The sequence below is a fragment of the Medicago sativa genome, chromosome 5 (assembly GCF_051527215.1).
Source record: "Medicago sativa cultivar Bolivia chromosome 5, Bolivia_mono, whole genome shotgun sequence".
Classification (NCBI taxonomy): Eukaryota; Viridiplantae; Streptophyta; class Magnoliopsida; order Fabales; family Fabaceae; genus Medicago; species Medicago sativa.
The window spans coordinates 15,809,174-15,822,524 of NC_140753.1; the positions used below are offsets into that span (position 1 = coordinate 15,809,174).

The 13,351-nt window shown below is 30.4% G+C and overlaps 1 protein-coding gene across 4 annotated transcripts; it reads right to left on the reverse strand.

The window, feature by feature from the left end:
* Positions 1-712: 712 nt before the first annotated feature.
* LOC146920482 (pectin acetylesterase 8-like) lies at positions 713-4,853 on the reverse strand. 4 transcript variants are annotated; one of them, XM_085713892.1, is made up of 14 exons: positions 4,524-4,853; positions 3,816-3,943; positions 3,358-3,440; positions 3,118-3,247; positions 2,960-3,039; positions 2,780-2,866; positions 2,576-2,700; positions 2,417-2,477; positions 2,213-2,266; positions 2,042-2,119; positions 1,803-1,908; positions 1,559-1,704; positions 1,221-1,343; positions 713-899 (listed from the first exon to the last, which is right to left on the reverse strand). In XM_085713892.1, exons 2-14 carry the CDS (start codon positions 3,940-3,942, stop codon positions 789-791), a joined length of 1,311 nt encoding a protein of 436 aa, XP_085570018.1. In that variant the 5' UTR covers position 3,943; positions 4,524-4,853; the 3' UTR covers positions 713-788. The 4 variants fall into 4 exon arrangements, with proteins under 4 accessions (XP_085570018.1, XP_085570020.1, XP_085570021.1 ...); XM_085713894.1 differs by lacking the exon at positions 1,221-1,343; XM_085713893.1 differs by lacking the exon at positions 713-899 and having other exon boundaries at positions 956-1,343.
* Positions 4,854-13,351: the final 8,498 nt, after the last annotated feature.

Sequence of the window (13,351 nt, forward strand, 5' to 3'; positions counted from 1 at the left end):
TAATTTGTTTTAATGGTGAATTTTTAAGTTTAATAAATTATCCTTATAAATATCTGGAATTTCCTTTTTAACCACTAATAAAAAACTTTTCCTTGGCCATTTTGAGGGATAAAAAATGTTGATGAAAATTTTATATCGATTAAAAATGCTGATGAAATTTTTTATAGAAATTAAAAAATGCTGAACAAAAATTTTATAATGACTAAAAAGTTCGTTTTTTTTTTGTGTGGATTAAAAATGAAATTATGAATTATTTTTTTTTGAAACAAAATGTGTGGATTAAAAATGAAATTATGAATTATTTTTTTTTGAAACAAAATTATGAATATTTATATGGATCATTTATTTTTATTTATAGGGCTTTTGGTACCGCCACCGACTCTCTGTATCCCATCTCGTTTCAATCCTTTAGATTGACTATTAACTTCAGCTCAACTCAAGTGTTTAAGTCAAAACTAAAATGGATAGGCAGACACGTTAATGTTCGTCTCTCAACTAAAAATGGAGATAAAAAAGAAATATAATATCATAGCATCATCTCTTTATAATTTATTTGTTCATATCTACTTGCTGGTTCTCTTTGCTCAATGATTTATACTATCAATTCATAAATTCCGGGAAGAACTTGGATTGGATATAATGCTATTTGGCCATATTTGGAATCAAACTGGTTTCTGTTTTACTATTGTTGTATAATGTCAAACATAGAAAATAGCATGAAATTTTACTTCAACTTAAAAGCATTGATTTGCTGTGTTACATTTGTATATTGGAAATGAATGGTTTTATTATTCTATGAAGAATAATACTGCAGTTAAACTCACCTTGTTTGATAGTTTTGGAAAACTGGGCTTTATAGTTGATGCAGCTGATGAAGTTCCTTTGGTGGTGTCATTTTTCTATCATTCACACAACATGTAAATCTCTTACAATTACAAATCAAGTAGCAAAAACATAGGGTAAAAAAATATACTATATACTTTTATTAAGAATATAGTAGCTCTGGCATTAAACAATGAATGATGGAAGCGCCCAGCACACAAGTTTAGTGCAGTGGCGAAATTTTCCTTATATTCATAGCTTGATAAATTTGTAAAAAAAATCATATACTTTTTCTTATTCAATCACTAGTTAAAACCAATAATTGTGGTTTTATAAGAATAATGAAATATATAAATGCTATGTATATATGGATTGATTTTGATGAAATGAATCTATACTCCTGGGTTTTCTTGTGGTTCAAAAACGCGGTTTTTACAACTCGGATTGCAAGGGTAAGGACAATCTATCTTATGGAATAGCTTTCTTTCATAAAACCAGTCTGCTACAGCTTTTGCAATGCTCTGCAAGATGTTATGCAATGCATAAAGTCAGTTATTCGGCTACATGAGATATATGAAGGAAATCAAAAGCAACACAAAATAGTTATATGCTTGGATTCTTTGCCGCGGCTGCAGAGCCGTCGGATCTAGGTACATTTGGATAATTTGGCCTTGAATCTAACGACTCTGCAGCCGTGGAAAAAGATTACGGAAAAAAGAATAGTGTGGCTTCTTACCGTCTTGGCCAATGATGGAGAGTCACTACTAAACCATGTTCCTTGCATTTCAGTTTGGCAGTGAGCATAGCAAGAGTCTATGAACATTCCTTTGGATGTAGAGTTTCCTACAGCAGTCAATGCCCTTAAAAATTGTGTTCTAAAGCCTGAAAATCAAGTCATGGTAAAAGTGAAGTTAGATAAATTCTGTAATGTAATATCTTGCAGTTATGAAGAAAAAAAAAATTAAGAGTAGAATATTGACCTTGCATTAGATCTAGTTGATTAGAAGAGCAGTTGTTTATGTCTAACTTGCAGCTGTGCCAGTGTCCACGAGGATCAGCAGCTCCCGGTGCTAAAATGTTCTTAATCTGAATCAAAGCAGTGCAATTTCTTGAGGATCAGGGAAAAGCCTTGTTGGATATCTCATGTTATTTAAAGGTTATAGCAAAAACATCAATAACTAGTCAAATAAACTCATTTATATTGAGCAACAGATTTAACCTGCCATGAGTCGTATGCCGCATTCACAAGGAAGATTGGTGTAGCGATTTGTGATATAACATATTGAGGGAAAAAGCACTGCAAAATAGTTCAGAATACACAAGTATAAATAACAGCACCAAAAAAGGAATTGCAAATGTAGGAAGATAGAACTATAGCTCACAAACTTACCAGCTTTGGACTGAGTCTTGAAGTGCATGATCTAGGCAAATTCTTTGCAGAGCCCTATTAGAAAGAAAAGACGGAAAAAAATCAGACTAGAATATTTTGGTTCGCACTCGAAATAAAGCTTCAGAAAGTATCATTCAAATGAAAAGGTCGAAAACATATCCAGGTTTCATTAATTTGGGAAATGATCAGAGTTAGGAAGATTACATGTGTTGTAACAACTTGAGTGAAGTACTGTTCAACGTGATGTGCTCCAGATACATCCCTTCTGTTAACAGAAACATATTGAATCAAATACAATTATTTAAGGAACTTCAAAAGATTAGGAAAATGTAAATTCAGAAGCATATTATATGCACTGCTTACGCGTTGATAAAGTAACCGGCATCTGAGAGGCATTTCACTTTAGCTCCTCTTGGAAAAAGAGCTCGGAAGCGATCACAGTGCAGTATTGAAGCTAACCCACCAGCTGAACATCCTGAGATAATAGCCTGTTGTAGTTACAAGTTCTGGTGAGTGAATAACAAAATAATGAAGAAAAAAAGTTTCAAATCATTAATGTTGTCATACATTTTTAGCATTTTTCATTCCCTTTGCCAGCAAATCTTCCATAACTGCATTAAAAATTCTTGCTCCTCTGAAGTGCAACTTAGTTACCTGATTTACACGTCATATTATTATTAAAATTTCATCTGAAAAGAAGAGGGGGAAAAAAAGAAGTAAATTCCTTTGAATTTTGTTAAAACTTACTGGATTGACTGCTTCCACATCACCGGTAAAAGACGAACCGTCACAATATCTAACCTTGATTCTGTTCCAATTGTAGAAATCTACAATTCACAACAATTATTAGAACAAAAATTGGGATTCATGAAGAGAAACAAGATCCATTTACTAGCACAAAATACCTGGATTAAACTGTCTCCTGTTATTTAAAATTCCTGAAAAGGCAATTTGATTAGCCATATGCTTAGATGAACCTAACCGATACGTCTTGCGAGAAAGGCAAGTAGTGACATTATTGCACCATCCCCCTCCCTAACAAAATTGAAATTGAAATTCATCACCAAAAATATAGAATCTTCCAAGAATTGTCATAAAAATCAAAACACTAATTTATTGATGGCAATCTGTTGAAAAGGACAAACCTCAAATTGAACTAACCAACTGTTAATTCCTGTTCCAAATCCCCTATCTAAATGGTAAGCTGGTGGACTACCATCCAAACAAACTGCACAAAATTTAAATTTTCAATTTCTCAACTATCATAAACATCAATAAAAATAGTAGACATGAGTTGAATAGCACAATCAAAGTCATGTTTGGATTGATTTATTTTAGCATATCTACTAGTATAAGCACTTGTGAAAGTTTATGGAAACAGTTTATGACAAGTTCATAGGCTGTTTTCAGAGTATTTCCATTAGCCCTTCGGGAAAGCTTATGAAAACAGGTTATGCAAAAAACAGTTTAACTTTATTTGATCTTTTGTTATAGAAATAACTTATACATATGCACTCTTAATTAAATTGTTTAGCCAAACAGAATCTACTAAAGCTAACTATGAACAGACAAACAGAAAAGTAAGGGAAAAAAAACTCCTAACCGGCTCCTTTTGATACCGCACTCTTGAGTAAAGTGATTGGTACATAACCAGCTTCTACCTTCAGCAATACCAGTACAAACACCAGAATATTTAACTTTAACCATTGGCTTAATCTTGTGTTCTTCATTCTGCACAAATCAAACAAATATGAAACAATAAACCTATGAGTTTCCCTTTGTAATTCAAGGAATAAGGCTAGTGAATAGCCTTAATAGGGAGGGAAAAAAACTATCCATTCTGAATTCTTGCATTGAAAGATAAGCAGATAAAAAGTGAAAAGAGAATATGAAAAAATATATATAGAATTAAATGTCCTTATCAATCAACCAATATTCATGAAAACTTTTTTTTTTCAAAAGTAATATGGAATATTTAAACCTTATATCATGATCTTAGGACCAATGAATTGCTTCATCAAAAGGGTAACTCAAAATTCAATCCAAATTCAATAAATACACAAACAACTATTCTCTCTAAAAAAAAAAACTCTAATGGTTTAAACCAATCAAGCTAACCCAAATGCATCATTGATTTCCAATTCCCAGTGATTAATCAAATCAAAAAGCTTGCATTTTCATATTATGAATATCAGAATACAACACAAAAATCACCAAAATGAACCATTGATCTAATTAAGACCCAATAACAATGTGAAGATTTTAAAGCTAAAAATCGAAACTTTATTGAAACCCCACAAAGAAAGTGTACCTGAAATGAAGTTTGTTGAGGTGAGTGTGGTTGTGATGTGATAACTTGTAAAATGGAGAAAGAAACTACTATAAGAAACAGAATGTATGTGTATATATGTATGTAACTAACAAATGGAGTAAATGAATAAAGAATGGTTGATGAAGAAAGTGAGTGGTGGAATGAGAAGTGGCTGTTGATATTCCAATACTATATGTTAAAGAATTGGTATTGTTGTTCAGTTTGTGCAGAGAACCCAAGAACCGACAGTCACAGAAACCATACGAAATATATATAAATATGTTTTTTTTAGAGCACACAATAGTTAGTGACAGAGAGAATACACTACGCAGCTTTCTTTGAGTTTTTTTACTACTCTTTATAAAGTAAGGTTGGACCATTGTTTTTTTTTTTTTTTGTATGCTTGATTCCATTTTTATGGGACAAAATTGTTTTTGAGTATAATAGATTTTACTTTTAAAATTGATTGTTCCCGTGAGCATAGCTCAGTTAGTTGACAGGGACATACATTGTTACATGCAGAGATTGAAGTTCGAACTCCAGACATCTTATTTATTTACTTTGAAAAAGATGAATTTTAGCCACTAAGATATTTGACAAAAAAAATGATTGTATTTGCAACGGGTAGAATAGCCCCTTCAATCGAAGGGCGGGCGGCGGGAGAAATGTGTGCAAACACAAATCAATTTATCTTTAATTCGTTTTTGCTCATAATTCAATTCACTGAAAATCATATCATAGAACCAAACATACAATTTGTTAAAGAAATAAAATGTCATTAATTATAAGACTCACTTTCTAAATTTGTAATCTCTTACAATGAAATTTTTGGGTCAAATAAGGGAAATGTTAACTTGTGTCAAACAAAAGTTATTATGAATAAAAAAACAGAAACGTTGGAAATTATCTTTTCAATACAAATTTATTTATTAATTTCATTTTTATTTTTTTAACTTGTGCCGTATGACCCTAAATATAAATCTGATCTGACCAAGCGATTGGACTTAATGAGTTTCACAAACGACGAATTGTTTGAGATAATTCAAATTCGATTACTATGTGAAACAATTTTTAACTTGTACCCTTAATATGACCCTAAATATACTTCACAACCAAACTTTCAGATTACTATGATTTCGTTTACCGACAACTAGAGTTAACAAAAAAATTTGATCTCCTTATACTAGGTCATGGACCCTAATTGATCGCCTAGTTGCAATGCTAAAATTTGTATGTGTGAATACTCAGTCTTCACGTTTATCTCAGCTTTCTCTAAGCATAAAAATGACATTGTAAAAAGAGCAGTAGACACAGCTCATGATATTAAACAAACATGCTACATACTAGGAGTACATTAGCTAGTTAGCTTTTCAACCATGTATGAACAAGACTTGGTTTATGGAATGTGAATCTCATGATTGGGTTGGAAAGTTGTGGTGGCTGGAGAATTGTGTATTTCTTTTGAGAAATGTTTAATAATAGTAATGTTTTGAAAGTTGTTTATATATAGTGAATCTATATACAACTGGCATACGCAATTGACGGTGTGCGGTGCTTTTTTAAAATGTCACATTTTTATGTCACTATTTCACTATACTCTTTACCTATATATAGTTGGTTAGTTATGCACATCATATATCCTATTCATATGTATGTCAAAATGAAAATTAAGCTGTCATTCAATTTCCTTTTGTTGTTTTCCCCTTACATCCTTTGTGCCAACTGCCAAACTCAAAAGTACTTTTTTAAACTTAAACCCCATATGCTAACACGTCCCTAATAGTCCAATAAATATTTGAAGATCATGAATTTAATAGTACACTACCCTTCAAAAAAATTAATAGTACACTATTAGTGGATGAATCTAAATTATTGACTTGAAAATAAGCCAAGAATTCTCCTTTTATGACAAATGTGAACAATTGGTGAAGTCACCAAACAAGACAGATAACACAAGGCATGTGTTTGGGTTTGCTTTAAACAAAATGAACTTGTAATCCGCACCAACAAGATATTGAATGTTTTGCAAATCATGTTACATTATACTATGTTAGTAACATGTTATTCCTATGAACAGATATATTAATATGTCGTTCAAAGTATACATTTTTCCTTGCTTCAACATAATGGGGAAGGAAGGGGACGTCATTACAACATTTTCTATATATAGTGAGTATATCACGAGCATGTTATAATAAAAAAAAAATATATCATAGCATGTTATATATGTTCTCATAAAAAATAAAAAATAAAATACTACCTCTATTTTGTTCCGATTGAAAATTGAGCAGCAAATTTTTTGATCCTTTGTTTTTTATTTTTTATTTTTGTTTTATTTTGGTCTATTAAGTTACAAATGTTACGCATTTTTTCTCTTTGTACTTCTTTTATTCATTTTGGTCGTTAAGTTATATGTCTTGGTCCATTAAATTATAAACTTTAAACACTTTTGATCAATTAAGTTTCAAATGCCAAGAGATTGATAGAGAAAATTAACTTATTTATCACTTGTAACTTAAGGGATTGAAATATCTTATATGCTTGAAACTTAATTGATCAACATATGAACGTAATAAAATTTAAGGGATCAAAATTGAACGTAAGAAAAAAAAATAAAGGGTCAAAGCATCTAATGTTTGTAATTTAAAGAACTAAAGCGAAACTCAAATATAATTTAAAGGACCAAAAATATAATTTAACCCAAGATTAATCTAGTAGTATAAGCATGAAGCAACAATATAATTCTACCTTCCTTCTCCTTCAAAAAAAAAATCTACCTTCCTTCAAAAAAAAAAACAATATAATTCTACTAGCTATTACCACATAAAATATGATTTGTTAGTTGAGGAGAAGAGATTAACAAAGTTCCTTTTTCTAGGTTAAAATATTATTTGTTAGTTTTTGACGAATATAGCATCGCGAGATTTATCATTTCCCTATCAAATATGTAACTCTTAGCATCAAATGTCTATAGTAGCACTTTGGTGCTATAGCTTTGGTGCCATTGGTGTCATAGCTTGCATCTCCACCACACACATACACATCACACACATATCCCCACACACATCCACACACATCAATGGTCAGAATTTCCCCAATGACACCAATGGCACCAAAACTATGTCATGGAAGTATTTCCCTGCAACTTTATATGCAACTTTATACCATCTAAAATATATTTAAGAGACCATTTACAATAATTTTAAATTTTAATGATGATTATTTGCCTATACCTAACAGAAAAATGATAAATTAAACATAAGGCAGCAAATGACCTCATATACAGTAGCAGCTGAAAAAATTAAATGCATTGCACGAAGCATGTGATGTGGAAGTGAAATTAATATAAAGAACAACTGGAATTTCATAATGTGAAAAGGACGTTAGTATTATTTGGATAAAATGTTAGGCCTCTAACTTACAGAAATAAAGTTAGCTAGAAACCAAATTCGCAGTACCATATTGACCAATAAGAACCTATAGCTAGCTGTGTTTGAGGAGTTAAAATGTCACAACTTCATTTGTTAGGATCAGTTTGGTTTAACTAACTGAAGAAGAAATTAAGCCAACAACTGCACCTGTCATGTTGTTGCACACTTAATTGCTTGCTTTTGCATCTAACTATCTTAACATATGTTAACATCAAAAGAGCTAGCTAATTAGGGAAATTAATTGGTGTGGTGCCCATATCACACTTCTAACTAATTTTTCTCATGTATTAGATGATACCAATCTACTAGTATATAGTTTCGTTTTAGTTCCCATAATATCTTACTTAGGAACTAAATATATCAATGAAGAAAGCCAAGAAAATAAGGGAAGCATGCCACCCAAAAAAAATATTGTGTCCTCTAGTTCAAGGTAATGAAAAATATTTGGTGGAATTCACAAATATTCTTTCTCTTCTAGGAAAAAATTGGTAAATGACAATTATTTTTTCCTTGATACATTTTTCCTTGAGAAATTTTTTGAACTTTATTTCCTTTCATTTATCTAATCATACCAAATAATTTTAAAACAATCTTATTTTAACTTTATTGATCTATAAAATTATAAGGATCAATATTGATCGGTACCTAAAAAAACACTAGTCATTGTTAAATTAATTAACGCAATCTTATCTGAATGGATAATATTGATGTGCTAGTAAGTGGGTATGGAATATGGATATATACATGGTGGTTACAACTTGATTACATTTAGAAGCCGTCTAGAAACATCAAATGATTCTGGAATTGACCCATTTATTTTAATGCAAAAAAATAATGGCAGATATACGTCAACCAATCAACATATCGTATAGAAATAAGACTCCTTAATTGCATGAACTTTGATGTTTGAAAATGATCATACCACAATGATTAGTTGTTGTAGCAAATTTCCACTCATAAAAAAAAAAAAAAAAAAAATAAACTTATTTTTCGTCTCTTGTTTGATACGCAAGTTGATTGGAACCAATAAATTTTAAGAATTGAGGTGCTTTATTGGTTTTAAGTCGTTGGTTGAAAATGGCCTAATAACATATTACGGCCTCATTGGCCCCGCAAGAGCTATTGGTTAACAGAGAATGTGGTGTAATTGCATCTGCCCCTCACATCAATCTAAATTGCGGGAATTCATGATTTAAATGTTGGAAATATACTAACTAGTGTCCATGTGTGTAGGGGCACTAGTTAAGGAAACAAGCATGGAGTAGCAAGTATTTTTTGAAACTTTGATAAATTATAAGTATAAAAAATGTTGTTTTCTCAATATAAAATTTTTCTTTTTTGTTTTCGTAAGTAGTGTCTCTGACTCTGAAACATTACTTACCATGACCCTTAAATATATAATCATCGTTTCGATAAAAAAATTGGCATCACCGTTCCATCATTGACATCATATGTAATTTTGTTTTTGGTTTGAAATTTTCCGGTTACTGACCAGTGTCCATGTGTTTGCATTTAGTGTTTATGTTTGTGTTTGTTTTTCAGGCTAGGCATGACAGCAAAACTCATACATGCGGGTATCCGCCTAAACAAAACATGATTTGACGGATTTTTCCCGATTTAACTGTGTTTGGGTATGGGTTTCAAAACATGGGTACGGGACGGTTATAATGATATATTACTCACCACAAACTCATACCCAAACTCGTCCCAAATGTAAAAAATTAATGTATTATCCTTTTAGATAAATAGAAACTCAAACTATAAACCATCTCAAATTTTCACTCATACAGTTGGAGTATCAGTCTATCAGAGTATCCTATGCGGTGTGTAAGTAGTGCCCAAAATTTACACATAAACTTGAGTTTCAGTTGTGTGTCTTTTCTCTATATCTCATTGCTAACTACCGTTTCTGCCAACAACAATTAATTTCCATTCTTGAAAACTACTATTAACTATCGTTTCAAAGCGAATGATAATTAATTTTCATTAGAGGTATTTTTGTCAGTTTAAGGTGTATGTGAGGAATCACTAGGTGTCTTAAGAGTAATTTCCAAGCTAAATAAATTGATGTTAAAGTTGGGTATAGTTTGGGCCGGTCCAATTGAAGTAGCCCAATAAGTAGAGTCCGAGAGTCAATCTTGTAGATCTGACATAATGTCAAACTAGATTTTTGACCCGTGCTCCGCTCGGGTTTATTGTAAAGAAATTAACATACGAATAATAAAATGCAATATATAATTGGTAATGGTGAAAAAAATAACACGTGATAAAATGTATGAAATCTGAAAATATTATAAAAGAAAACTAGCAACAGACCCGTGCTAAGCATGGGGCCTGTGCTCCGCACGGGTTGATCCTTAAATTGTTATTTAGGCGTCAAAACACATTTACAATATTATTTACATTGAATAATAAGAAAAAAATTAATTATAAAAATGAAGATAATAATAAAAATATTGAAATAGTTGTTATTAAATATTATAAAGTGGTAGACCAAAAATATGTGAAAATATTATAAATAATAAAATCACAAGAATGATAACGGGAGCGTTAATAAGCCCCGTGATTTTTATATATCATTGAAAAATATTTATAATTTTTTTAGCATTTTTTTATTTTTATATGAATTTATAAACAATAAATATGTGTATCGTGCAAGATTCTTATATCAAATTATAATTAGTATATTATAATTACTCCCACTATTATTTAGAAGATACAATTAGGCATGGTAATGGGGCGGATGGGGACAGATTTTACCTTCCCCGTCCTCATACCCTACTACCATATACATATCCGCTACCCTACCCATATCTCACGAAGATAAGAAATCGAATCTCATCCCCGTCTCTGACGCGTTCGGGTATCCTCGCCTCATCCCTGCAATGGATATTTTTTTTATAAAATAGAAGTATTTTTCTTTCTCATGTGCAATGTTGCAATGCATTATCCTGCAAAGAAATGACGACGATAGATCATGGCTATTGTGATGGAGAATAAAGAGAACTCTGAGAAGTGGGTGTCATCTGATAGACTGAGACTCTGATTATGTGACTGAAATGATTTATGGTTTGAGTTTCTTTTTATATAAAAGGGGCAATAAAATGATTTTCTACATTCGGGACGAGTTTGGGTATGAGTTTGGGGTGGGTATACCTATATCCCCTTTACTCATCCCGTACCGGTATTTTGAAATCGGAGAAAACTCAAACCGAGTCAAAGCGGGGAAAAACCCGTCAAATTGATTCTGGTTCGGATGGATACTCATGGGTATGGGTTTTGTTGTCATGCCTAAATACAATACATAAAAAAAAAAATCAATTTAACTAATTAATATTTGACAGATTGTTGTCTCATGTATGATTTGTACAACAATATTAGTTAGTGTCTAATTAATTAGAGAGTAATGTTTATCTTGTTATTTTTTATAGTCGTTCTTTAAAAGGATATAATGATTAATAATGAATAACGATTAAAAATAATAATTTTATAATATGACATTAAGATAAACAAAAAAAAATATACGAAATCATTTATACAAAAGAATTAATCTTGAAGATGTGTAATTTTATGTAAAGTAGTTGTATTTCTCATAATAAACACTAACCCCGTGTATAATTTTTCCTAAAAAAGAAAAAACGTGTATAATTTATAAATGAGAAAGATTTTGTAACTCTCCCAAATTATGTTATTTGTGATCATTCAATTGGATATAATTGAATAAATTTATATGTAAAAATGAGTGAGAAATAGTCCTATGCTTTTTTCTTTTTTATTTACTCTTTTTCTTCACTTGTTTTTGTAAGTATCAGTATAAAATGTATTTATTAATTTTTTTTATTAGAAACACACGATGAGATAAAATCACATGTACGTCATAAATTTTATTTTTAGTAAATGTAAATTAAATATAGAGTAAATTACACTCCCCTCCCCTAAAAGATGCTTGAATTACACTCTCCTCCCCTCTTATGTTAAAATATACACTCCCCTCCCCTCTTATTCAAAACATATTAGAAATTTTTTCACTCCCCTCCCCTAAGAGAAGCTTGAATTACATTCCCCTCCCCCTTATGTTAAAATCTACACTTTACTCCCTCGATATTTAATTTTTATTTCAAATAATCTAGAAAAATAATAATAATCTAACACACTTCAAAAAAATAGTATTACGGGTCTATTTTAATAGAATAAAAAATTAAATACATATTTTTCGCTATTTTTTATTCACAATTTCATTAACATGTAGTTTTAAACCCTATTATAAAATATGAAACAACCAAAAATAAAATTAAAATATGTGGAAAATTACTAAAGACAATAAAGCATGATTATTTAAAAGTTAATTTTATACTCTAAATTATCAAATCAATAGCAAAATATTTAAATTTAATTATCATTGACATTTAAATTATAAAAAAATGAATTAATTTTTTTTAAAATGATGGTTCAAAATTATTATATATCATAAAAATATGAATTAAAGTGTAGTTTCTAATAGATTAAAGTTTATGACAAATGATGTTAATCTATTTTGACAAATTTGTTACGAATTAAAAAAACGATATTCAATAATTTATGAATTTTTTTATCAAGATAAAAACCACCTCTTTGTAAAAAACAATTCAGGACCCGTTTTTTTTTATCAAGGGCAAAATTTTAAAAAAAAAACTAAGCAAATCGCTGTCTAAATATACCAGAGGCATTCGCAAGCGAAGAGATATTTAGCTGAGGTGGAGGAGACATCCATATCTTCAAGGAATCAATATTTTTAGCACCAAACTTGGCCAACCAGTCAGCACATTCATTGCCTTCTCTCAAAGTATGATTAAAGGAGACCGACCAAGGAAGAGAAGAAAGCTTCCTAATGAGAGAAAGCAAGTTTGCATGAGGATGAAAGTCATTCTGATCAGTATTCGCAATAAGATCCAAAGCTGTCCGAGAGTCAGATTCTATGATGATAAATCAATACCCAAGGTCCCATGAGAGTCGGGACCCGTTTTGTTACTAATAAATAAAAGTGATTTTGATATCTATTAAGTAAGAGAATTTATAAAAACAAATCATGATTTATTTTGTTTGGTTATTGTAATTAAAATCACATGTTTTAAATAATTTAATTTGTTTGGATACAACTATAAAAAATAGTTTTTTTGTTACAAAATTACATCTTTAATAATTAGAGAAAGATAATAGATTGTAAATTGTAAAGATAATAGATTGTAAATTGTTTTTAACTCTTTAGATATTTAGAAGTTGAATTATAGAAAAATTTATTTTGATTGAGATTAAAATTAAGTTTGTTTGTTCTTTTAAAAAAGATTAAGTTAGAGTATTTTATCAAGTGTGTTTGTTTTAATTTGTTTTTAAGAGAGAAAATATAGGAGGAGGTTGAAG

Excerpts from the sequence above, each read along its gene's own strand:
- LOC146920482 (XM_085713892.1), bottom strand. The coding sequence starts at position 3,942 with ATGAAGAACACAAGATTAAGCCAATGGTTAAAGTTAAATATTCTGGTG. Across the intron at positions 2,478-2,575 it reads GCCGGTTACTTTATCAACGC|AAGGGATGTATCTGGAGCAC; the intron begins GTAAGCAGTGCA and ends TTCTGTTAACAG. Across the intron at positions 1,705-1,802 it reads TCAACTAGATCTAATGCAAG|GCTTTAGAACACAATTTTTA; the intron begins GTCAATATTCTA and ends CTTGATTTTCAG.